Below are 25,157 nucleotides of genomic sequence, written 5' to 3' on the forward strand. Positions count from 1 at the left end.
TCCATTGAATAAATATCACCAAACACAACTGTGATTTGTATTCCATACTTTATATGTGTCATTTCTATGACAAGTAATTTCTTCCGCTAGCAAAGGTATTCCTTATCAGGATTATTCCTTTAGTATTTATTTACTTATCCGATGTTTTGTTTTGATTTATGCTTTGTTTTGGTTTTGCTTTTGGGAGACAATCTCATTCTATACCCCAGGTTGACCTCAAACTTTCACAATCCTCCCGCCTTTGCAATGCTGGGATTACAAACCTCTCTTGTTTTTAACTGTCTGAACTGGGTCCAGGTCCAAAACCTGCGCTTGGTCAGCATGAAGTCTGCTGCCTACTTCACAATGTCACCTAGGGCACCCTGGACCAACTCACAATGTTGCTTTCAGTGAGCCCTGCCCAGAAATGGGGTCTCGACAGAGGATCAGCTTTGAGCCCAGTGTGAATCAGCTCCGGCCAATGAAGCCAAAGCCCGGAGGTGTGGAACTCCTGAGGTTAGACAGGCTGGCGCTAGAGGCCCTGGTTCCTGACGGATGAGAACTCCCGAGAAGACAGAAAGTCACAGAATCCGATCTGCGTGTAGGCAGAGACATGAGACCCAAAGCTGCCTGGGGTACCTCATCTCCTGCCACAGGGGCCAAGGCTACCTTGAACTGATTTCTTAACCCTGAGTCCCAGCCTACAGGAGGCGGCCAGAAGCCACGCAGCCCCTGAACTTCCCAAAAGCGCTTCTTTCCCGGCCTGGCCCACAGGTGACTAGAGGGTCAGACCAGACAGAAAGGATCCGCCTATCCCAGCCTGGGGCTCAGAAGGGCGAAGGTTGGTTCCCAAGGCCACGTGAAGCGCCCAAACCGGCAAAACTAATGCCAGAAGAAAGTTAAGATCGCGGAGGCCTCTGCAACGAAACGTCCCACTGCCACCCTCAAGGGCGGCTCTTGCAACAGCTGTCACCGCCGGCGCCAGTGGGACCTAATCCAGCCCGGCAGAGGTCACAGCGGAGGAGCGATGTCCCACCGCAGATCTGGCAGGAGCCTCGGGCCGCCAGCGCCGCAGCAGCAGCTGCTGCTGCTGCTGCCCTTGCTGCTGCAGCTTTCCTGGGCAGCCGCCCAACACCATCAAAAGCCACCAGGTGAGCAAAACTAGGGGCCGCGGATTGGGGGCGCGACCCCGTACCCCCAGGGCGCCGCCCCGTACCCGCAGCGGGCCAGAGTCCCAGCAAGTTTGCACCCAGGGGAGTCTCGGGTCGCACTTCTTGGTGGGCAGCCTGGCGAGTTGCGCCCCAGCCCTGCCGCAGATCAGCCAGCGGTGGCTTTTAAGGAGGGAACTAGGGGTCTGCCAACTTAAAAAGTTTTGGCCTGAGTTCTTGGCACAGCCAGAGCAGATCCAAAGGGCTCCAGTCAAAAAGGCATCTAAGAGTGTTTACCCAGATCGAACGGAGGTGTGATTTGAAGCCGGCCTATGTTCTGTTTCTAAAGGCAGACAAGCTACTTCGGCTTAAGAGAATTGATCGCAAACTGGTAATATGTGACAGGGACAGAACAGAAAGGAACGCTGCTCTTTCCTCCAAGTGGCCTTGTAGACCAAAAGAGGGTAAAAATCTCCGTTCTACAGCCCAAAGATCCGGGAATGGGAGGAAGTCGGGAATTTGCATAAAGATAAGACAGCTGGGTTGCCTGAGGGCCACGGTGTAACCCTTCCTGTCAGTAAAGCAGGTCTCAACAGGCGGCCTTCCAATCTTATCCTTCCATTTGCTTCCATTGCGAGAAGACCAGAAAGAATTGTGGGTTGTGCACATTTGGGAGACTCCAAAAGCCAAAGTTGGAGAAGATGAATTCAGTTTCATAATCTTCTCCACACTGACCTTACCCAAGGATAGGCTGGGACTTAGGCAGGGTCCCCTTCCCAAAGTCTAGTTACCAGCCGTCAGCACAGACCTGCAACCTGGAGATTTTGAGGCATTTGCTTTCAAAACTGACTCCAGTCACTCTTGTCCCACATCTTTCTAGTAAGCGCCGGTCTGTGGCATCAGAAGACAGTGGTCCAGAAGCACCTGGCATCTCCCCTGAGTTAGCTGCACATTGTTTGGTCTCCCCGACCACTACACACACACACACACACACACACACACACACACACACACACACACACTTTTAGTCTTGAGAAATGGTCCTTACTGTGGACAGCAGTCCTGAAAGGCTCCCCAATGTGAGTTTGAGGACAGTTAAGGATGCATGCAGTGGTTATTTGAGATGCAGGTGATTTCCTTTGGTCCTCTATATGAATCTGTTCATTTCAATGTTGATTCTGTACTGGAGGCTTCCTCAACCTGCCCGCACACTACCTAAAATTTGAGTCACAAAAAAACAGGGACTTTGCTCTCTCCCTATTCTCCCTGAAGTACCTAGCTCAGTACCATGAGCTCAGTCAGCTTTTGTCCTAACGTTTCCTGGGGAGAGGTGAACTAATATGTACTCACCCCAGACAAGACGCCCTCTGAGCCATCCTGCTGGCCCACTTCAAATTTTTGAATTTGGATTTCTTTTTATTCTAGAAATTGGCAAATTTATTTTGCAGTCACCTCTTCAGGCTGTTCCAGTTACAGCACACAGGTGACAGTGTGACCTGTCCTTGAAGACCGAAAAGCCCATGAGTATTTTTAAGAACATCCTTGTCTGGTTTCACTGTGTGTGTGTGTGTTCAGTACTGGAGATTGAACTCCGGTCCCCATGAATGTTCAAACACTAATTACCCTCTGTGATGGGGCAACCCCACCTCAACTCTTTGCCGTTTGAGAATAATCCTCCAGGCCAAGTCGGGTGGTCACTAGAGAGAGATAGGGCAGACTCTCTGAGACTTAGAATATAGCATATTCCTTCTTAAAACTGGTTCCTCACCTGACCGTCAGCCTTGCAGGGCAAGACTCTGGAAGCCAGTATTTGCAGCATACCAGATGTGATCAGATCTCTGGGAGCCAGTTCACCCTGATACACACCCAAGTCTGTTCCCAGACTCTTCATTAAGTATTCGTTAGAAATATAACTGTCGGGCTGACTGGGTGCTCCTGTTATTGTTCTTTGAAAAGATATGATGGAATGCCCCGAGTGGCCTGCGAGCCAGGCAGAGGCTCCCAGAGCAGTGCAGGTTCCCCGGGCGAGCGGCAGAGTCAGGCGGCTGGATGCGGTGGACGGAAGAGTAAATGGACATAAGGCTATACATAAAGCTAAACATTTATTACTTAAAGAAGAGGGAGACATTTATTACTTAAAAAGAGGGAGACAGAGAGACATGGAGACAGACATAGAGAGAGAGAGAGACAAAGACACGTGTACACACACCAAGAGACAAAAACAAGAGAGAAAAGGGAAGATGGTGACGAGGGAGGTCAGAAGTGGTTGGGGAGTGGGCGTGGTTAGTCCTTAAAGGGACCAGACCCAAAGGAATAACACCTGTAGCCTGCTTCAGGCATATTCTTCCTGCCAACAAGACATACGATAGATGTTATTGAGTTCGATGTCTAGGGGCCTGACTCCTCTCCTCTCGGTAGAACCTGGAATCAGCTGGTAGCGCTTGTCTGGTTGAGCCATCGACCTAATGGTGGGTATCTGCCTGACCACACATCTGAGCCTCACCAATGTGCTCTTATTACCCTGGATGTCATTTTAGTCTCCTCGAGGTGTCGTGGTCGACTGACTATTGGTTGAGTCCAGTCTCAATGGCTACTTTAACTCTGAATTCACTAAGGTGGGTCTCATGGTTGCTTCATGGGCTTACTTTTAACATAGAAGTTCTTTATTACCTTTTATTCTTTTAAAGACAGGATATCACTGTGTAGCCCTGGCTAGCCTAGAACTCATTGTGTAGACAAGGCTGACCCAGAACTCAGAGAGATTCACCTGCCTCTGCCTCCCGAGTTCTGGACTTAAAGTCATGAGCCACCACACTGGCATGGTCTTGTTGCCCTAAACACTGTTCCAATCGCTCCTGTGTGCTGTTTTAACTTAAAAGGGTGGCTACTGAGTTATTGCTTCTTTGTGCTAGGGCAAAAGAGGAACTTACTTAATATTGTTAAAAAGGAGATAGAGGTAGTGAAATTATGGGGAAATGTTTGTGCAAAACAAAACTTGTAACTCTGTGTCTGCGCTGCTGCAGATGCCACGGGACAATGTGTCAATCTTTCTGGGGGAAGTTGTGGAAGTCTTTTGATTGAGATTTGAAAACAGAATAAATAAATCCCCGAGAGAGACTGTCCTGTTGTGAAAGGCCTCCATCAGCCTGGCAAGTGCTGTGGTAGGCCCAGCATGAAGGGCTGACCAGTTATCTAAGCATTAGTCTCTTTAAGATGCTCTGAAAACTCAAGTGACCAACATCCTAATTCACGATTTGAAATCGTGAATCAATATCCAGAGGCCAGTGAGATGGCACAACCAGAAAGGCTCACGGGGCACAAGGCTGACCTGCGGTTGATCCCTGGGACTTGCATAGGGTGGAGGGAGGGAGATAACCTGACTCCACCCTCCACAGAGCTGTCCTCTGACTTCTGCTATGTGCTAGGACACACACACACTCACATACATCAGTGTACTGTGAATTCCATGTGCGTGTGTCCCCATGTGTGCCCTTCCAGTGTGGGATTTAGGTGGCCATGTAATCAAGAAAGAATTGTGGTTGGCCCGAGGGAGTGGATGTATTGACAGATGAGACTCACCTCCCATTCCCAAGGAGCTTGTGATGGAGATTGGACCAAACACACACAAATATCTCTTGTTAATGAGTGCTCTTGATGAGCCGTGACTCAGAGGACCAAATCTGCCAGGCATGGTGACACACACCTTAATCCAGAGCTCAGAAGGCAGAGGAAAGCTGATCTCCATAAACTGAGGCCCGACTGGGCTACACAGCAAATCCGAGGCCAGCCAAGGCTCCATGGTGTGACACTTTCCCCAAAAGAGCGTGTAGAGTGTAGGTAGGGCTGGGGGAGGGACGCGCCAAATCAGAATGAGGCCAAATGGATGTTCAAGGGGGTAAAAAAACGAGGCCTGAGAAAACTCCGGGTCACTTCCTACATTCTTGTTTTGTTATTCCCTAACTGCCCTTCAGGGCCACCAGTCACTCACACCGGCATCACACAAGCCTGCCCGACTGTGCCCCCACAGTGTCTGGCTTTCCATGTCAGAGCATCTCAGGCTGCAGACTTCAGAACAGGGGCCCTCACAAGTCTGCGAGGGAGTGCTTTAACCAAGGCAGGACATCTTATGACTATGTAGAAGAGGAGCAGGCAAAGAAATGTACCCCTTTCTCTCTGTGTCTCTCTATAGCTAGATTCAGATTTTTTCACCTAGCTTTATTTCCTCTGCTAAGCCACTGACCGAAACAGCTTTATTCATTAGTCAATAGGAGCAACACATATACAGAAGGACTTCCCACGTCACTTTCCCATCCACATTTGGGTTTTTTTGCTTGTTTGTATGGGGATGGTATCTCACTATGGAGCTATGGCTAACTTCGGATTCCCAGGGGTCCCCTGTCTCAGCACCCTAAGTGCTGGGGTTCCAGGAGTGAGCCATCATGACCTACTGTTCCTCTCCCACCCTTGAGATGGGGTACTGCACACTGCCTCAGCAGGGCCCGGGAAGATCAATCAGTCCACAGTTGGGCAGACTCATTAGCTTCCCCCATTTCTCCTGCTCTTCACTCTATTCCTTGGAGGAATTTACCCAAACAACCTTCCTCTGAGCCTACACCAAGCTGAACACATAGCATTTTCTTGCCCAGATACTGCAATACTCACAAAGCAGTTATTTCATCAGTAACTCTGATGAAGACTCAGAGCAAATCTAGAAGTCAGAGAGCAGTTTCCTGGGGGCCCTTGTAGAAGGAAGAGACATGAAGAGTCACCACACAAGCTAGGCACATGAGGTAGAGTAAGGAAGTCTGAGGCACTTCAGTGAGTCTCAGTCCAACCGGCACAGAATGAACCTCAACCTTATTTTATTTTCTCTCACAGAGCCCCCCTGCTCAGCCATCTTCTCTTCCTCCCTGTCTCCCTCTAAAGGTCTGATGCAGGCCAACACTGCCCCGTAGGGTTAACAGCCATTCACTCGTCCATAAAATGAGATGCTAAGAAAATTAGGCTCTAAATAATGGGAGTCATCCAGACTTGCCAGCTCACACCTGCAACACTAGCACTCAGAGCTGAGAAAGAACTGTCGTGAGATAAAAGCCAGCCTGGGCTACATAGTGAGTTCCAGGTCATCCTGGGCTACAGAGTAAGATCCGATCTTTAAAAATAAGAGGGGAGAATGCATTGTACAAATGTTAAGGGTTAGGGTTTGCTTGTTTTGTTTTTGTTTTTTCAATTGAAAATAAGTTCACAGAGAATAGTAAAGTGCAGAAGAAATGTAAAGAAGGCATTTAAAGTTTGGGGTTGTTTTTTTTTTTTTTCATGAAAACCACTGGAAGTTCCCCAGCTTTATTAAGAAAACAAAAGTACTATCTTTGTTAGGTAGCTTTTGTATGGTCTGCAACAACCATAGTTTCAGGTTTGAATGAGTTGGTGAAGTAGTAAAAAGGGGGTGCAAAACATCATCACATTGGGTGCTCGAGCCATTCTAGAGAAACCAACTGGGGGTGCCCCACTAAGGCGGCCAGCTAGACCTCCCAAGAAAGAGTCTCAGGCAGAGAGTTCCCCTGGGCTGAGGCTTCCAGAAAAAACAACAAATAATTGCTAGAAACAGTATTGTCAGATTCGATGCTGAGGATTTCTTGCAGAAACTGGCTGGGGAAGCTGAGGTATCAACTGGAGTTCAAATTGAGCTTTCCCTCTGTGGATGAACAGCACAGGTGAACCCCCTTTCTCATCGCAGGCATCTTTATATCTCCTACCTGGGTCGGAAAGTTGGAAATGATTTTGTTTCTCTGCTCTTCTGGAGGACATTGTTTTTCATTTCTGGGCTGTCTGGCTGTTCTTTGCTCTCCCTCCCGGCCCTTGTCACAGATTGGGATGGGAACCTATTCTCAGACCTTGGAGGACTTTTTTTTTTTTTTGAGACAAACATGCTTGGGTCTAAAATGAGGTCAGGGCAACCCCAATCCTAGGTCCAGCTACTCAGTGAGCTCAGAGAACGCACAACAACGTAGCGATATGACGTTTACTACAGCAGCATGTCAATTAGTCCAGATGCAGATCCAGCATGCTGGTTTTGAGGGTGTTGCTGGGAAACACATTCATTCCCACAGTTCTAAATATGGCACTTAGCACTTGCCTCTTGGGCTAGATAGATGTAAGCAGAGTGGCTGAGCCATCCCTCGGGCCTCTCATGTTTGCAAACATAATTACAAGAGAGATGTTAGGCCAGCCTCGATGAAGGAACTGATGTTTGAATATATTTGCTTTTCTTTAGAAGAATAAGCAAAGAGCTGAGAAGTGTACAGCTTGGAAGGAGGAGGCCAAAGGGCCAGGAGTTCAAGGTCTTAGATGGAGTTGGAAGGCAAAATACAAATACCACCTCAAAACACAACTAGGGCTGGCGACAGGCAGCACAGCTCAGTAGTTGGGTACACTACTTCCTGCAAAAGACTAGGGTTTGATTCCCAGCACCCACATGGAGGTTCATTACCATCTTTAACTACAGTCGCAGGGGACCTAACACCTTCTTTTGACCTCCAAATGCGCCAGGCACACACAGGCACCAGACATGCACTCATAAAAGAAATCTAAAAAACCCCACCAATGAGGATCCCCAAAGAAACGTCATATTGTGGGGGAGAGCAGCTTTTGTCAGAGGTGGGCAGATACGATCTTTGCCTTCAAAGAGCTGCTGAAAACGAGGTTAGGGTTAGAAGGACGCAGCATTTCCTCCCACCAGTCCACCTTCTCCAACATCTGCCCCTGCGTAGATATGCTCTTCAACAGGGGTGATGAGTTAGCATGCTAAGGGGTTGGAAAAAGATAGTCCAGACACTGGAAAACAAGAGGGAATTGGTAGACATCATGGAACGAGTGAAGTTGTTAGGGGCAGATCAAAACCCTCAGGTTTAGGGTTAGACATGTCCTGTGGGTAGTAAGCTGGTTTTGGTGATATCTTCTTAAGGATGGGGTGGAGGTGTCTTCATGCGGAGGTTTGTTGGTGTCTTAGAAGCTGGCTTTTGTGGTCAGGGATACAGATAACTCCAGCAAGAGTGAACTGAGTCCTCGAATGTTTCTCTTGCCTGAGCTAGCCTCAGTGTGCAGAGAGGGGTTTGGGAGAAAGTCGCATTGACTTGAGCTTAGAAGAGAGAGCAGGAAGGGAAGAGGCCTGCGGGCTCACTCGCCTTCCCCCTTTCTCTCATGGTTCCCCTTTGGTGATTTCACCCAGCCTCGGTTTTTTGTGGTAAAGTCATGTCTGGTTCCTCATTTCCAGGGGTGGGGTGGTGGTGGTGGTGGTGTGTGTGTGTTGTGTGTGTGTGTGTGTATCGGAGAGAGAGAGACGTCAGGGAAGGGATCAACTATAGCTTCTGGAGTCAGGAAGAAACTTGGAGAACCGACTTTTTATATTTGGAAAGGAAACTTTAAGATGTGCACAGATGTCGATTATAGCCGCTCAGCCTCCTTAACAGCTCATTGTTTGTTGCCAGGATTAGTGAGAGGTGTGTGTGTGTGTGTGTGTGTGTGTGTATGTGTGTGTGTGTGTGTGTGTGTGTGTGTATACTGTTGTTGCTGTTGTTGTTGTTTTGAGAGTGTTATTTTGCTCTGTAGCCCTGATCAGCTAGGGACTAGAAGACTGGCCTCAAACCTGCAGTGATCCTCCTGCCTCTGCCTCCTGATGCTGGCATTGCAGTCATATGCAACCATGCAAGACCTGCCAGGAATGTAATGCAAAACTTCGCTTCCATTTAACCCTTTGTAAAGGTCTTCTGCTTGGGTCTGACAACATATTTGCAATTCCAGTAAATGAGAGTCTGAAGCAGGAGGGTGGTGAGTTCTAGTCCAGCCTGAACTCCAGAGCAAGTGTGTGCCTCAGGCAGTCAGTAACAACAAAAATCCCTCTTTTCCAGGGTATAACCATGGTCAGTCTCAGCCTTGTGACCCTGTTCGTCTTCCGGTTCAGTGTGCATGGTGATTCTTATAGAGTCCAGGATCCCAGTCGGCATGGTGCCACCCTCAGTGGGTGGGTCTTCCCACACGATTCCAGATTCTGTCGAGTTGACAGTGAGCATTTACCACTACACAGATGGTCAGCGCCACACTAGACTCTCCTTCCGCTGCAGTTTCCTGAGCACCAACTATGCGCCAGGGACTGTATCTGCTGGGAGAGAAACTGTCTCTGCTGGGAGAGAAACTGTCTCTGCTGGGAGAGAAACTGTCTCTGGATTTGAGAGGTTTGCCATGTTGGGTTAGGTGTAAAGGAATGGGGACAGCAGCTCCTGTGAGGCGGGACAGTTTGCTGAGTCCTCACTAACCATTTCCAGAGTGTTAGAGGAGTAGGAAGAGAGGGAATAGTAGGAAGAGGAAATGGCAACTCACATCAGGAGAGCTGACCCAGTTCCTGGCAGGGCAGAGAGCTGGATGCATGGTACCAGAGTGCTTGGCCTGGTGATGCTATAGCTAGACACCAGGACACAAAATGGATTGTGAGACCAAGAGGAGGGACTGAGGAATTGATTCTTAATTTTTTATTTTTTTAGTGTTTATTTTGGGATAGGATCTCACTAAGCTGTACTCAAACCTGAGATCCTCCTGCCTCAGCCTTCCAAATCTCTCTCTCTCTCTCTCTCTCTCTCTCTCTCTCTCTCTCTCTCTCCCCGTGTGTGTGTGTGTGTGTGTGTGTGTGTGTGTGTGTGTGTGTGTGAAAAGCCTATGGGCAGCCACAGATGTCCCTTGGGACGCTGTCCACGTCATTTAGTTTCAAGACAGGTTTTATACTGGCCTGAGGCTAAACTAGCCTGCGAGCTACTGAGAGCCAGTACTGGGATTACAAATACATCACCACAGCTGGCTTTTCACCAGGGTTCCAGAGATCAAATTTGGGTCTTATGCTTGCTCGGCAGATATTTCACCAACTGAGCCATCCTCCCAGTCAGTAGGATAGAAATCTTTAAAACCGAACTCTGTGACATTGGTTGCATGGGGGGAAAGGCGTGGGCCTTAGCTGAGTGGCGTCCCTCACGGCTCCTGTTTCCTTCAGGAATCTACTATGCAACTGCATACTGGTTACCTGCTTCGAAGTCAGTGGAAGTCAAGAACGTGCTGGACAAGAATGGGGATGCCTACGGCTTCTACAATGACTCCATTACAGTCACAGGCTGGGGCATCCTGGAAATCAGAGCTGGGTATAGCTCTCAGATCCTGGCCAATGAGATTATCATGTTTCTGGCCGGCTACCTTGAGGGCTACCTCACGGCTCCGTAAGTACCCTATCTCTTTGCTTTGCCCAACAGTGGCTCCCGAACCCTGGCGACGTGTGTTAGGAGTGGAAGGTAGCTGGGGTGCACTTGCTAGATGAACAGCACCCCACTTGTACCCATCATAATCATACAAGCCCAGAAGACACAAAGCACCCAGGTCGGGCACCTGTTCCTTTTCATAACACTTCTTTTCTGGAAATCTACTTTTTTGTTTTGTTTTTGTGAAATAGTTTCTCTGTGTAACAGCTCTGGCTGTCCTGGAGTTCACTTTGTAGACCAGGCTGACCTCGAACTCACAGAGATCCTCCTGCCTCTGCCTCCCAAGTGCTGGGATTAAAGGTGTGCACCACCACCATTATGTTTGTTGTGTGCAGTGTATATATTTGTCCATATGAGTGTGTGCATGTGTGCATGTGTGCCTTCACGTGTGCAGAGGTCAGAGATTGGTGACGTCTTCCTCGGTCACTCTCCACTTTAATGTTTTGGAGACCGGGGTGCTCACTGAACCTGAAGTGCTTTGATTCAGCTAGACTGAACAGCCAGTGGGCACCAGACACAGCTGCTCCTGTCTCCTCCTCTCCAGCACTGGGGTTACACATGCTGGAACCCCAGCTTTTCCTGTGGGTCCTCGGGGTCCTCATGCTTGTGTGGCAGGCACTTGGCCTGCACCGTCTCCTCCGCCGACAATTCTTCCTTTCTAATGAAAGCATTTGGAAAGGTTATGCCATCCTGCTTGTCGTTTGCCTGGATTGGAAGGCAGATAGGATGTGGAGTCGCTTCCCGAGAGAGATAAAGCAGGGAGGATTTTTAAAAAGTAAAATGTAAGGGGCTGGCAAAATGGTTCAGTGGTAGAGGCAGTGGCCGCCAAGCCTTACAGCCGAGGTCAGTCCCAGGGACCCACAGGATGAAGCTCTCATAAATTGTCTGACTTCCTTACATATCCCATGGAACACTCGCTTCCATACGCACACCATAAAAGAATGAAGGAATGAAATAATGAAAACATAATGGAGATTAATACATTTAAAAAATGTAAGAGCATTTATTTTCTACCATTTTGAAACAATACTTCTCGGTGGACAAAGAGGTTTACATTGAAATTTTAATATACTGTAACTATTACTCCTAAGTCCATTTTTATTCATTCGGTGTCCTTGCCTTGTCTTATAAAAAATGACAAGGTTATAGTTGATAATTTAATCACCACATTTAAGCTTTTCTAGAGTTTGTAGCAGGGTCTCATGTATCCCAGGCTGCTTTTGAACTCATTATGAAGTTGAGGATGACCTTAAACTTCTGATCTTCCTGCCTCCACCTCCCAGGTGCTGAGATTATAGGCATGGGCCACTGTGCCCGGGTTTCTGCTCTGCTGGGATCCTAACCAGGACATCTGTCACTCTACCAACATCAAGTTACAAACTGACCTGTGTCCCTAGTCCAGTTTGTTTGCTTAAAACGAGGTCTCATTCTGTCTCTCTCTGTAACCATGGCTGGCCTAGTGTCCTGGTTGTTTTTGTGTGTCAGCTTGACATAAGCTAAAGTCATCTGTAAGCAGAGACCGCTTGTTCATTTCCCGGCCGCCCAGACCCGAATAATCACACAGAAACTATATTAATTAGAACACTGTTTGGAAAGTGTCTCAGGTATATTTCTAGATAGCTCTTATATCATAAATTAACCCATTTCTATTAATCTGTGTATCGCCACTAGGTTATGGTCTACCAGTGAGGTTCTGGCATTCAGGCGTCTTTCTCCTTCGGCAGCTACATGACATCTCCCTGACTCCGCCTACTCTCTCTGTCTCTTCCAGCCTGGCTATATTCTGCTAAGCCACTGGCTGAAACAGCTTTACTATTAACCAATGGTAATAAAACATTCACAGCATACAGAGGGGAATTCCACATCAGTCATCAGTGAGGAAGGAGCCTCAGTTGAGGAAACGCCTCTTGAGATCCAGCTGTAAGGCATTTTCTCAATTAGTGATCAATGGGGAAGGGCCCAGCCCAAGGTAGTCCTGGGTTCTGTAGGAAGGCAAGTTGAGCAAGCCATAGGAAGCAAGTCAGTAAGCAGAGTCAGTAAGACGCCTCCATGGCGTCTACATCATCTCCTGCCTCCAGGAATCTGCCCTGGGTGAGTTCCTGTCCTGACTTCCTTCAGATGAACAGCAATGTGGAAGTATAAGCTGAAGAAACCCTTTCCTCCCCAACTTGCTTTTTGGTCATGGTGTTTTGTTGCAGCAATAGAAACCCTAACTAAGACTCCTGGGATTCATTAAGCAACCTAGGCTGGCCTCAGAGATGCAGTGGTCCTCCTACCTCACCCCCCTCCCTGAGTGCTGGAGAAGTGCTTTACAGAGAAACCTCCAAAGGGGGCACAGTTGCATCTCGTTCGATCACATCACATTTGATATAAAACTCTCTTTCCGACTCAGCTAGCTTCTTCTATCCCCTGTGACCTAGTGAAGTACAGTTTAATCTAACCTTATTGGGGGCTATGAGACTCTCACTGAGATATTAAATGTGGATCCTAATTCTGTTCTGAGCTCCTGAAATGGTTATCAGTCATGGACGCCAGCTCCTGTTCCGTTATCTAGACATAAGTGCACGGTACGTGTGCAGTACCTGTGGAGAGGGGAAGACATCATCAAGAGCCCCTGGGACTGGAATTACCATGTGCATGCTGGGAACTGAACCCAGGACCGCTATGCTCTTAACCACTGAACCATCTCCCCGATCCATCGAAAACATTTTAAAAACACGCTTAAAGCTATGTTATACATGTAAAGCCAGCTCGGCCCTCCCTGAACTCTTCTGCCATTCCTTCTCCACTGAGCTGCGGCTGTGTTGTTTAACTGGGCTGCAAGTTTGGAGAAACAATTCAGACCAGAATTGTTTGAATACAAATAGATGGGATGAAGTTGACAATGACATATATGGGGGCACCGAGGGAAAGCGAGTTCCGAAGGAGCAGCTCAGCTTGGGTCTATGGAATGTGCATCCACTTTGGTACTGAGTCCCACTGCTGGAGAGAGCCCAAGGATTTTGACAGTCTTCTGACTTGGGGGGGGCATGATGTCATTCTCAGTTCCAACAATCTCCGGGCAGACACTTTGGAAGTGGGTTAGGGTGTGGGTTTTTTAATGGTTTTCTTTATTTTCGTGTGTGTATGTGTGAGTATGTATGTATGCACGTGCACACATGTGTGTGCTCATGAGTGTTACGGCAAGCATGTGGAGGCTGGAGGACAGTCTATGATACTCACTTCTTCCTTCTACCTCCTTCTACTTTGTGGGTTCTGGGGATCAAAGTCAGGTTGTCAGGCTAGCAAATGTCTCTAGCTGCTGAGCCATCTGACCAGCCCTGTACCTTCATTCTAGATATAAAGCATTTATCTTTGAATAACCTTATTCTTTCCCTCACCCCAAGTCCATTAAAAAACATATATGTAGTAAACATTACATTCTGTTTTTTCCCCTTTGGGTTTTTTGTTTGTTTGTTTGTTTTGAGACAGCATCTCACTTTTTAGCTCTGGCTGTCCTAGAACTCACTCTGTAGACCAGGTTAGGCTTCTGCTCACAGAGATCTGCCTGCCTCTGCCTCCCAAGTGAATGCTGAGCTTAACGGCATGGACCACTGTGCCAGGCTGCTTAGTTTTCATTTTTAAAAAGCAGCTACAATTCAGTAACTACTATTTGTTTTGTTTTTAGTTGGTTGGCTTTATTTTGTTTTTGAATAAAATCTTATGTTTTGTCTCTATGGGTTTTGTTTAGCTTTGTTTTTATTTGGTGAGCTTGGTTTTTTTGTTTGTTTCTTTTGTTTTGTTTTTGAGGAATAGTCTCACTATGTAGCCCTGGCTGTTTTGGAAATTGTCATGTAACCCAGGTTGGCCTCAAACACACGGATATTCGTTTGCTTCTTCCTCTCGAGTGGGAGGATCTGGGCATCCAGGATCTGCAGCAGCTCTGCCGTCCAGTTTATTGAAAGGCAGACACAGGCAGGAAACTCAGCGTGATGGTGTGTTTAGATCACCTTTGGGCTCAGCACAGAGCTGCCCAGAGTTGGCTGCTTTCATAGCGACTGTGTGGACTGTGTGCGCTTCACACCCATGCTTGGCCGAGGGCTGGGGAACCAATAGCAGCCGTGTCCCTCTTTCTCTTCTGATGCGGCCCCAGAGATGGGGTTTCTTACCCAGTCTGCTGTATAAGCTGGTAGTTAAGGCATCGACCTGCTCAGTGGAGCAGCTAGGCTGGCTCACGGGATCATGGGTTCCAGCTGCTGCTGCTAGCAGGGCTCCCAGGATGACAATTTCTAGTTGAAGTCCCACAATGTGATGTCTCTGAATGGATTCCTGGGAACTCGATGCTTCTTTACGGCCAGTTGAAAATGTACTAACCATCTAGGATCAATGTTATAATTTGAATATAAAATTGGCCCCCACACCCTGGCTGGTGGCCCTGTTTGGGGAAGTTGTGGAAACTTCTGGACATGGAGCCTCGTTGACAGATACAGGCTTATAGAAGTCAAATTTAAGGGATAGACCAACTCCACCCACTTTCGACTGGGCATCTCTGCTTCCTCACCTACCACAAACTGAAGATTCCAGCCACAGGCTCTTAATGGCGTGAAGTCCACTGTGCTAGACTGCGCTGTGCTAGATTGCACCCTCTCAAGCGAAGGGTAAAAATAAATCCTCCCTCCCATGGGGTGCTGCCTTGGGGTACCCCATCCTAGCAACTAGAGAAGTAACCAACCAGCAGGCCAACCCACAGGTATTAGGGCTTCTACTTCACTTTCTTTACCTTATGTAGCCTAGATTGGCCCATAATTCACTATCTAGCTAAGGATAACAAACTCCCGATCCTCCTGCCTCTATTTCCCAGGTTCTGGGATTATAGGCCTGTGCCGTCATGTCTCAGCTGAATGCTGTCCTGTTGGTTTGTTTGTTGATTTGTTTGTTGTGTGTGTTGTGTGCCATGTTTGTGTGTGACCCCAGAGGCCAGAAGAGGGCATCAGATCCCCCAGAACCGGAATTATAGGCGGTTGTGAGCCACCTGATGTGGGTGCAGGGAAGCCAACTCAAGTCCTTTGCAAGAACAGGAAAAGTCCTAACCACCAAGCCATCTCTCCATCCTCCAAAGATGTCTTCTTGATAAAGTTTCTTATGACTGTCTCCCCACTGACTTACGGCTCCATCTCTTCCCTCCACCATCTGTAGCAGCTTGAAGGTGGGGCCCCTGTCTTAACCACGTTTATGCACCCAAACACCTGGCTTGGCACTTCTGCCCCAGCTGTTAACTATATGCTCATTAGATTTAACTGAATCCTGTTGTTGCAGTTGATGAATCAGAAGGAAGAGCGTGTATTTCCATACAACACAGCAAGCTGGAACCCCAGCCATGCTGAGTTCCTTCCTTCGTTTTTGAAATTGAGCGGCTCCCTAAGAGTTGTAAATTCAGTCTCCTGTGTCTCCCTGGTGATCTAAATGTTAAGCGATCTTGGATAGGTCATCAATAATATGAGGCACTGAAAGTTTTCTGGGAAGAAAAGGGATGAGGATGTGGGGCCCTAGGATGCTCTCTCTGGTTGTTTAAATAAAGTGGATTTTAAAAAATGGGGTGTCCAAGACAGCTACGGAAGCCTCCTCCTCTGCAACTTCCCAGCTGGAAGGACGATTCAATGCCACACACATCTGTTTTGTTGCTCAGAAAGGAGAGAAAGAGGTGGGCACAAGAACATTCTTTGGTAGAGTTTACCATGTTGACACAACCGTTGCAAAGGCTGGCCAAGTTTACCAGTACCATAGTCCCAATAGAATCAGCAATCACTCCATCTCTTGTGTTTGGGCTACTGTCAAGAAACGCCTCAAGAATTTCCTTCACATGCCGGGCTTGCTCCTTTTGATGCGAGATGCTCCCAAGTCAAGTCTATAAGCAAAGGCCAAAACGAAGCTAGAGCCCCACCCTCAAAACTCTCTCATGCACTATGGACTTGGAACTGTTTGGAGCTTGGTGAGGACCACTGAATACAGAAGGAAGGATGGCAATCCTGAGAAGTGGGCCAGTGGCCACTGCCAACTGGCTGCAAGCATTTATCTAGGGTACCATGCTCCAGCAAGTGATCGAAGAACACAAAGTCTTCATGTTAACTTCAGTCTGTGCTAATTCTATGTTCACTGCTGGCCACATATGAGGACCGTGAAAACCTGGGCACAGAGAAACGTTTTAGGTAATTGAAAGAAAGTCAGTGAATAGGTGTCTTAGGGTTTCTATTGATGCGATGAAACCCCATGACCAAAAAGCTTACTCTTCCCAATTACAGTTCATCTTCAAAGGAAGTCAGAACAGGGGCTCAGCCAGGGCTGGCACCTGCACACAGGAGCTGATGGATGCAGAGGTCATGGGGGGGGGGCTGCTTACTGGCTTGCTCCCTATGGCTTGCTCAGCCTGCTTTCCATAGATGCCAGGAACCCCAGCCCAGGGATGTCCCCACCCACAGTAGTCTGGGCCCTCCGCCATCAACCACTGACTGAGAAAATGCCCTACAGGCAGACCATGTGTGACATTTTCTCAGTTGTCTCCTCCTTTCAGAGAACTCTGAAGTTGACATCAAGCTAGTCAACACAGTGGGGTTCCAGATTAGAAACCAGGCTGTTTACAGTCAGTTTTTCCATTTGTACAGACACGTGCATGTAGGTTAATGACTGTGGAAAACACTAAGGCCGCCTGTCTGGTCCCTGGTGCAGGAGAGATACAGTGAATGGCAACTACTAACTACATGGTGTGATGTTGTCATGGAGCGAAAAGATTCAGGAAGAGATGGATGCTCACGTGTCTTCGAGATTTTCAGTGTCTGAATGTGTGTGACAGATAAAGAGGTGAGCAAGTGTTAGCCCACCTAGGAGGAAGCGCTGCAGGACCCAGAACTAAGCTTGAGAGATCCATGAAGTTCGTGCTAGCGTCAGCTCCGCTGCATGAGACACAGAACCACGGAAAAGTCAGGGTTCTTGCTTTTAGTCTTCAACAAATGTAGAAGCAAGCTTTGAACTCAGTATCCAGAGTCAATGTCCTTGGAGTAACGTGCTTGCCTTCGCAAGGATGACGACCCAAGCTCGATCCTCCAGCCCAAGTAACAGAATAGTTGGATGGTGCTTGTGGGAGGCAGAGACAAGCACATCGCCGGGCTCGTTGCCAACCAGCTCAGCCTGCGGGCTGAATCCAAGCCAAAGGGAAACCCTGTCTCAAAAATAAGGTGGAAAGTGTCTGAGAAGCAAAGCCCATGGTTAGCTGCTGCTGTTGGCCTCCATAAGCACACACAAATGCATGCATGTACACATACACACACACACACACACACACACACGGGTCTGTGTCTTTGCCTGGTATCACAGATGGGTGCTGGAGAGATGACTCAACACGTGAGAGCACTGGCTGCCCTTCCAATGGTCCCAGGTTCAATTCCCAGCTCCCACATGGCCGGCTCACAACTGTCTGTTATTCCAGTTCCCGGGCATCTGACACCTTCACACCAATGCACATAAAATAAAGTTAAAATAAATGACTTTTTTAAAAAAAAACTGTTTAAGCAATAAGTAGTGATACGTGAACTGAATCAAACAATAGAGTGTAACACTGAAGAACAAAGACTTGGAATTCAGTAGGCAAAGTTCGACTCCGTCATCCTGGGCTAGAGTCTACAAGCAAAATCCCGATTTCTCTGTGGTCGGTCGTAATCTCATTCCTCCAGATGGCGGTCTTAGAGGAGCCGCTCCACGTAACCCACGTAGGTGTGATGTAAACGTGCTTCTCCCTCCCTCCACTGACCACTGACCCCTCCCCCAGAATGGGTCTCTGTGCCTGGGGCATCTTGTAGGAAGGAGGAGGCTTAGTCAGTGGTTGCGTGATGCCATTACCCAGCCCCCACCACAGTAGAACAATCTCTTTTATTCTTTTGTCTTTTTTTTAAATCATCCGATACATGATAAGACTGACATACCCTCCATGGTCTCGTTCTGTGCACTCATTGCTACCTGCGATTTCAGCAGCCATCCCCTGCGTCTTCCGGTGTCTCCTCACTTCACCTAAGGCCACACAGAATATTTGGTTGTCTCCTGAAACTCGATGAGATGTGTAGGGACCGCTTGAGCTAAGAACCCCTAAATCTGTTGCCCTGAAAAACCAGTTCAAATCATGTCTGGCCCTGTGTTTACCATTAGTTTACCACCTGTGACAAGACACTTGAGCAACTGTAGTCAGAGGGTCAACCCCTGGTCGTCTGGGCCCGTGGAAGCCTTGCGTCAGCTGGGAGCCTCACAAGAGGGTGCTCTATTAGTGACTTTCCCCTTTACTGGTATAAAATGCTCACAAGAAGCAACTTTAAAGGGAGGAAGATTTATTGGGGGTTCAGGGTTTGGGGGTGAATACAGCCCATCATGGCCGAACAGGCAAGGCCATAGGAGTTGCCTGTGGCTGGATCTGGAGCAGCTTGTGCAGGTGGTTACATGGTGTCCAGAGTCAGCACAGGGCTTCAGCGGAAGGGATGGCCCAGTGACCCGGAACCCTCCAGCCCCACTCCTACAGCTCCACCTCTGAGTTCAAATTATGTGTCCAAAAGATTCCACAATGTCCCAAAATAGCACTGCTGGCAGGGGATCAGCTGTTCCAATGGGAGCCCCTGGTGGACATGTCAGACCACAGACGGCAGTCAGCTTATGGGGTTCTCCTCTTCTGCATTCCACATTAATTTTAACTATTGTTGTTGTTGTGTAGGTGTAGCGTGTGAGTGTGTGTGTGTGTGTGTGTGTGTGTGTGTGTGTGTACGTGCATGTGCACACCCAAGGAGTCAGAGACATGTTGGATTCCTTGGAGCTGGGTTATAGGTAGATGTAAGCTTCCTATGTGAACGCTGGGACCGAACTCAGGTCCTCTCCATGACTAATATGCACTCTTGACCACTGAGCCATCTCTCCAGTCCCACCACCTTCTTCTGTAAGGCAAGGTTTCTTCCCTGATCCTAGAGCTCACCATGTCCCCTGAGCTGGCTGGCCGCAAGCCCCCAGCGACCACCTCACTGTATCTTCCCATCGCTGGGGTGACGATCACACGACTCTATGTCGCGTGCTCGGAACCAAACTCAGGTCCTTAGGGGGAGCAGGGGGTGCCCATAACTACTGAGCCATCTCTCCAGCTCCTGGAGATATTTCTTCATTTTAAGTTATGCATTTGTTTGGTTTAAAGAACGAAGGCGGTGAACATTCTAGTGAGCCAGAAGAGAAAGTTACTGCGAGCGCGAAAGTCAACAGAAACCGGAATGTAACGCGTTTTCCCTGTCGTTTCAGACACATGTACGACCACTTCACGAACCTGTACCCACAGCTGATCAAGAACCCTTCCATCATGGATAAAGTGCAGCGCTTCATGGAGTATGTATAAAAGCCTCCTGCTCTCGCTGCCAGGGCTCCCCTGCGGCCCCGCCCTCGTCAAGCTCCCAGTCTGCCTCTGCAGCAGAGCCTTTCCCGTGGAGCGGGTCACTTTTTCTCTAACGGAGTGAAAGCGGCTTGCTAGGTTAGGTTGAAAGTCACATTACCAACAGCTGAAACAGCTAGAAGCCATCGGCAGTGGCAAACAGGCAAAGCCGTATCTCTGAAGCCCCCCACGCAGGTGTCCCTTGCTTTCCTCCTAGGCTTCCCTTCTCCTCGCTCCTTAAGGTGTTTCCGTGTCGTGCACCCGGCAATTAAGTGTAGTTGGGTGTTAGGGAATATCTAAACCCCTAGCCTCACTGTGTAGCCCAGACTGACCTCAAATCCACGATCTCCCTGCCTCAGCCTCCAGAGTACATAAATTACCCACGTAACCAGTTCTAAAGTCAGACTTCTAATACTTTCTGGGGATGTTTCCATTTTAATTCAATTTTCTGGGGAGTAAAATGTAAGTATTATTAAATCAGTGGCATGCGGGAGAGTCATCTGGGAACACAAAGGTTTTTTCCTGTGTGGTCTGCTGATCACACATTAAACTTTGCATCTGTGAAAGGCTAAGAGGTATGCATCGGATTGTCTTAAGAATAAAGACACCCAATACAAACCAGAAATGCTTTCTGTGTGAAAAATTATGTTAGATTATTAAATCATCCCCATAGAAAGAACAGAGTAAAGCTAAAAGTAGTAAAAATAAAAAAGCTGTTAAAAATAAAACATCCAGGGCCTGGAGAGGTGGCTCCACAGTTAAGAGTGCTTGCCACTCCTGTAGATGACCTGGCTTCTGTTCCCAGAACCCACATGGAGGCTCACAACCATCTGTAACTCCAGGTCCGGGGGATCTAGCGCCCTCTTCTGGCCTCCATAGGTACTGCATGCACAAGGCCCCCTGACAGATTGGCGGCAAAATACTCATCCAGTATGAATTAGTAAATAATCGTTAATATCACTCTATAAACATTGAGGCAGACACCAATACTAAACCGAGATGGGATGGAGAGACGAGAGGGAGAAGCAGGACCGTGTTTAAAAAGCCTCGTCTGACTTCAGCTCTCCTACACACAAATGCAAAGCCACCCAGCCAGTCTTTAGTGCTGAAGCACTGTAGAGGGGCATCTGTGCTTGGCTTTCACGGGTTAGTATTACATGCACAGCTTTCTAGACAAGGCCTCATGAAAGCTACACAAAGTTAACATCCTGGGCGGACACTAGAAACCATTTAACATGCGTACCGAAATCACGTGAGTGGCGGCTGTAATCAAATCTAGAATTTAATTATAGGAGCGTGTGCGGGAGTGTGACTTCTAGACTCCTGGTTTGATTTGATTCTGAGTGAGCCATCATTGAATCAAATCGAATTTCTTCTCTAGGAAGCAAGATATGTGGACTCGGAAAAACATCAAAGAACAGAAGGATGACCCATTTTGGAGACACACCGGCTATGTTATGGCTCAGCTGGACGGGCTTTATGTCGGAGCTCTGAAAAGGGCTTACATAGAAAATATGAAGGTAAGACTTTTCAAAAGTGTCCCAGAGTTCATATGACCTGAATGATGGAAAAAAATATTTTTAATACAAGGTTAGGGACATAGCTTTGTCGTAGAGCACTTATCTAGAATGTTCTCAGTTCTATCCCTGACGTCATAAACAACAAAAAAACTTCCTCATCTAATTGTTCTTACAGAAATCCATTTTAATAAATCCAACTGACAAAACAAACAAACAAGCCAAATATCAAGAGTACAAGGCCAACCTGGGCTACTTAGTTACCTCCAAGCTAGCCTGGGCTTACATAGTGGTACTCTATCTCAACAAGAACAACAAACAGCATTCCAAATTACTGTTCAGCACAAAGTTTTGGTGCAAAGCATAGCCTGTTTCTATTTTTGTCCAACCTTCTCTATACACAGCTCATGCTGAGGTTTAAGAGCCGGTTACAAACGTACAGACTTTTTAGCTTACTTGACAAAGTTCCAGTATTTTAAATTACTCTCTCATTAAGACAAAAATGTCTTAGTATATAAATTCTGATCGTCACACCCAGCAATAATCACATAAACACACAAATGTGCAAAGCTATGTCTTTTCATTCTGGAAGGAAACTAAGAAACCTTGAGGTGTCTAAGGTACCAGCTGACACAGTTTCAAAAGCTATGAATATTTTGTGCCCTTGGGGTAATATGTGGGGTGCGTGTGAGTGTGTATGTGTGTGTAGATGCATACATAGGACAAAATATTTGGAGAAAATTCATCAAAATGATGTTCGTAATTCTAAGCTGTAAGAGATCACCCTTGCTCATAAATTAGAAACACGACTTAAAGGCTGGGCATGATGGCATTGCCTGAAACTCAAGCCCTTGGGGTGTGGAGCTGGGAGGATCAGGAGTTCAAAGCCAGGCGCTGGTTAGTTTTACCTGTCCACACAACTAAGAATCAGCAGAGAAGAGGATAAAGGGTTGTCTAGATCAGGTTGGCCCTGGGCCTGCCTGTGGGACGGCCTTGATGGCTGAGGTGGGAAACCCACCCTGCATGGACGGATAAGAGTAGGGAATGTGAGCTGAGTACCGAGTACAGAAGCAAGCATGTACTTCTTTGGTTCTCTTTGCTGTTGACTGTGGATGCATCTGGACCACCCTGAAATGATGTGCTGTAACCTGGGCTCGTAAGCCAAGCAAAGCCTTTCCTTGCCTCCACCGCTTCTTGTCCAGGTAGTGTGTCGCATCAGCAGAAGTGAAACTGGGATAGCCGCCTTCCGCTGCACAGGGAACTGGAGGCCAGAATGACCTTCATGAGTGCTGGCTAGTGTTAGGTCAGCGTGACACAGGCTGGAGTCATCTGAGACAGCACATTTGTGTGCTGATGTGATTATCGCTGGGTGTGGCGCCAAAATTTATAAACTGAGACACTTTCATTTTAGAGGGTAATCTAAACACTAAAACTCGCATCAAGTTGGCTAAAAAGTCTGTACGTTTGTAACCAGGTCTTAAACCACAACATGAGCTGTGTATAGAGAAGGCTGGAAAAACATTTAATTTAAAAAATGCCTCCATAAGATCTGGCTGTAGGCAAGCCTGTAGGGCATTTTCTTATTTAGTGATTGATGGCAGAGGGCTCAGCCCAGTGTGGGTGGTGCAGTCTCTGAGCTGGTAGCTCTGGGTCCTAGAAGAAAGCAGGCTGAGCAAGCCAGGAAGAGCAAGCCAGTAAGCAGCACCCTCCATGGCCTCTGCATCAGCTCCTGCCTCCAGGGTCCTGCCCTGTGTGAGTTTCTGCCCTGATTTCCTTCCATGATGGACTATGGTGTGGAAGTGTGAGCCACATAAACCCTTCTCTTCCCAAGTGGCTTTGGTCATGGTGTTACCTTACGGTAATAGAAACCATGACTAGGACACTATATAAGAAAGAGAGGAAGGAAGGAAGGAAGGAAGGAAGGAAGGAAGGAAGGAAGGAAGGAAAGAAGGAAGGAAGGAAGAGAGGGAGAGAGAGAAGAAAGGAAGGAAGGAAGGAAGGAAGGAAGAAAGAAAGAAAGAGAAAGACAAAGAAAAAGAAAGGAGGGAAGGAAGAAAGGAAGAAAGGGGAGGAGGAGGAAGGGGAGGAAAGGGAGAGAGAGAGAGAGAGAGAGAGAGGGCGCACACGCACAAGGGAAGGAAGTAAGGAAACTTGAAACAGTCTTGATAAGCAGCTCCTCAGCAGTCCGATGCTGACAAGCCTGTAAGAAACGAGGGAACTGTCCTAAAACACCGGTTAGAATTTGTGTGCTTTGTATGAAAACCAGAAACTCATGCGCCCTCTGACCCAGCAGTTCCCCCTTCTAGTGTTTTCTCAAGGATACACCGACAAATATACAAGGGGGCGGGTGTGCAAAGTTGCTCACTGCAGGTCATGAATTATAGCAGAAGATTAAAACGCTCCAAATGCTGAGAGGACGAACCCATATGATTGAAGAAGCTCTGATAATTCCGGGTTCTGTTTGGGAGCAGCATTGGGGATTTGTTTCTAAATATAAAAGAATGTAAGATGAAGAGCAGGGTTTCTCACACGCTGCCTTCTACGTAAGAGAGATAAAGGTGGATGGAAGGTTAGAGAGATACACAGATGATAGGTAGGTAAGTAGATGATAGATAGATAGATAGATAGATAGATAGATAGATAGATAGATAGACGGAAGTTAGGTAGATAGGTAGATGATAGATAGACAGATAGATAGACAGACAGATAGATAGACGGAAGGTAGATAGATGATAGATAGATAGATAGATAGATAGATAGATAGATAGATAGATAGACAGACAGACAGACAGACAGATAGACAGACAGAAGTTAGGTAGATAGATAGATGATAGATAGATAGATAGATAGATAGATAGATAGATAGATAGATGATAGATAGATAGATAGATAGATAGATAGATAGATAGATAGATAGATAGATGGAAGAGTTAGGTAGATAGGTAGATGATAGATAGACAGATAGATAGATAGATAGATGATAGATAGATAGATAGATAGATAGATAGATAGATAGATAGATAGATGGAAGAGTTAGGTAGATAGGTAGATGATAGATAGACAGATAGATAGATAGACAGACAGACAGACAAATAGACAGAAGGTAGATGGATGATAGATAGATAGATAGATAGATAGATAGATAGATAGATAGATAGTAGGTTAACAGATATAAATTTTTCTGATCAAAAATGAACAATAAGTCTATTGAGAAGAGATCAAGTCTCTTGTTGCCAGGCCTGATGATCTGGGTTCAATCACTATGTAGAGATAGTGGAAGGAGAAAATTGATTCTTACAAATTGTTCTCTGATGTCCATATGTGTAGTGTGGCATATGTGTACACACACACACACACACACACACACAGAGAGAGAGAGAGAGAGAGAGAAAGAGAGAGAGAAACAACTTCTACCCTCCCCCAACACTCAAAAATATAAAATATAGTTTCAACATTTTTAAAGACTAAAACCCTAGGGTGTGCAGAGCGCTAGCTGCTCTTGCAGAGGAGCTCCAGTTTAATTCCCGGCGCCCACAATTGGGTCACATGTTTAACTCCAGTTCTAGAGGATCTTGTGCCCTCTTCTGGCCTTCTTGGGTACTGCATGAATATGGTTCATAGCCATACACGCAGACAAACTCTCTATACACATAAAGTAAAAATAAATAAATCTGTTTATTAAAAAAGAAACAGAATAAAAACTAAAATAATTACCTAGAAAGAAGAAAGGAGAGATAGAAGGAAGGAGCAGAGGCAGCATTTTCTTAAATGAAATTTGTTTTGTGGGTTTGACTTC

At 47.0% G+C, this 25,157-nt stretch overlaps 1 protein-coding gene across 1 annotated transcript in view; it reads left to right on the forward strand.

The window, feature by feature from the left end:
- Window positions 1–398: 398 nt before the first annotated feature.
- The window catches only part of Plbd1 (phospholipase B domain containing 1), a 54,053-nt gene continuing 29,294 nt past the window's right edge, over window positions 399–25,157 (forward strand). Inside the window, exons 1-4 of the mRNA XM_048432446.3 lie at window positions 399–1,130; window positions 10,165–10,384; window positions 19,718–19,801; window positions 21,226–21,364. Coding sequence (XP_048288403.3) covers window positions 1,007–1,130; window positions 10,165–10,384; window positions 19,718–19,801; window positions 21,226–21,364 — 567 coding nt within the window. The 5' untranslated portion in view covers window positions 399–1,006. The remainder of the gene's footprint in view (window positions 1,131–10,164; window positions 10,385–19,717; window positions 19,802–21,225; window positions 21,365–25,157) is intronic.

The sequence above is a fragment of the Myodes glareolus genome, chromosome 3 (genome assembly GCF_982192425.1).
Source record: "Myodes glareolus chromosome 3, mMyoGla1.1, whole genome shotgun sequence".
In the NCBI taxonomy this organism is placed as follows: Eukaryota; Metazoa; Chordata; class Mammalia; order Rodentia; family Cricetidae; genus Myodes; species Myodes glareolus.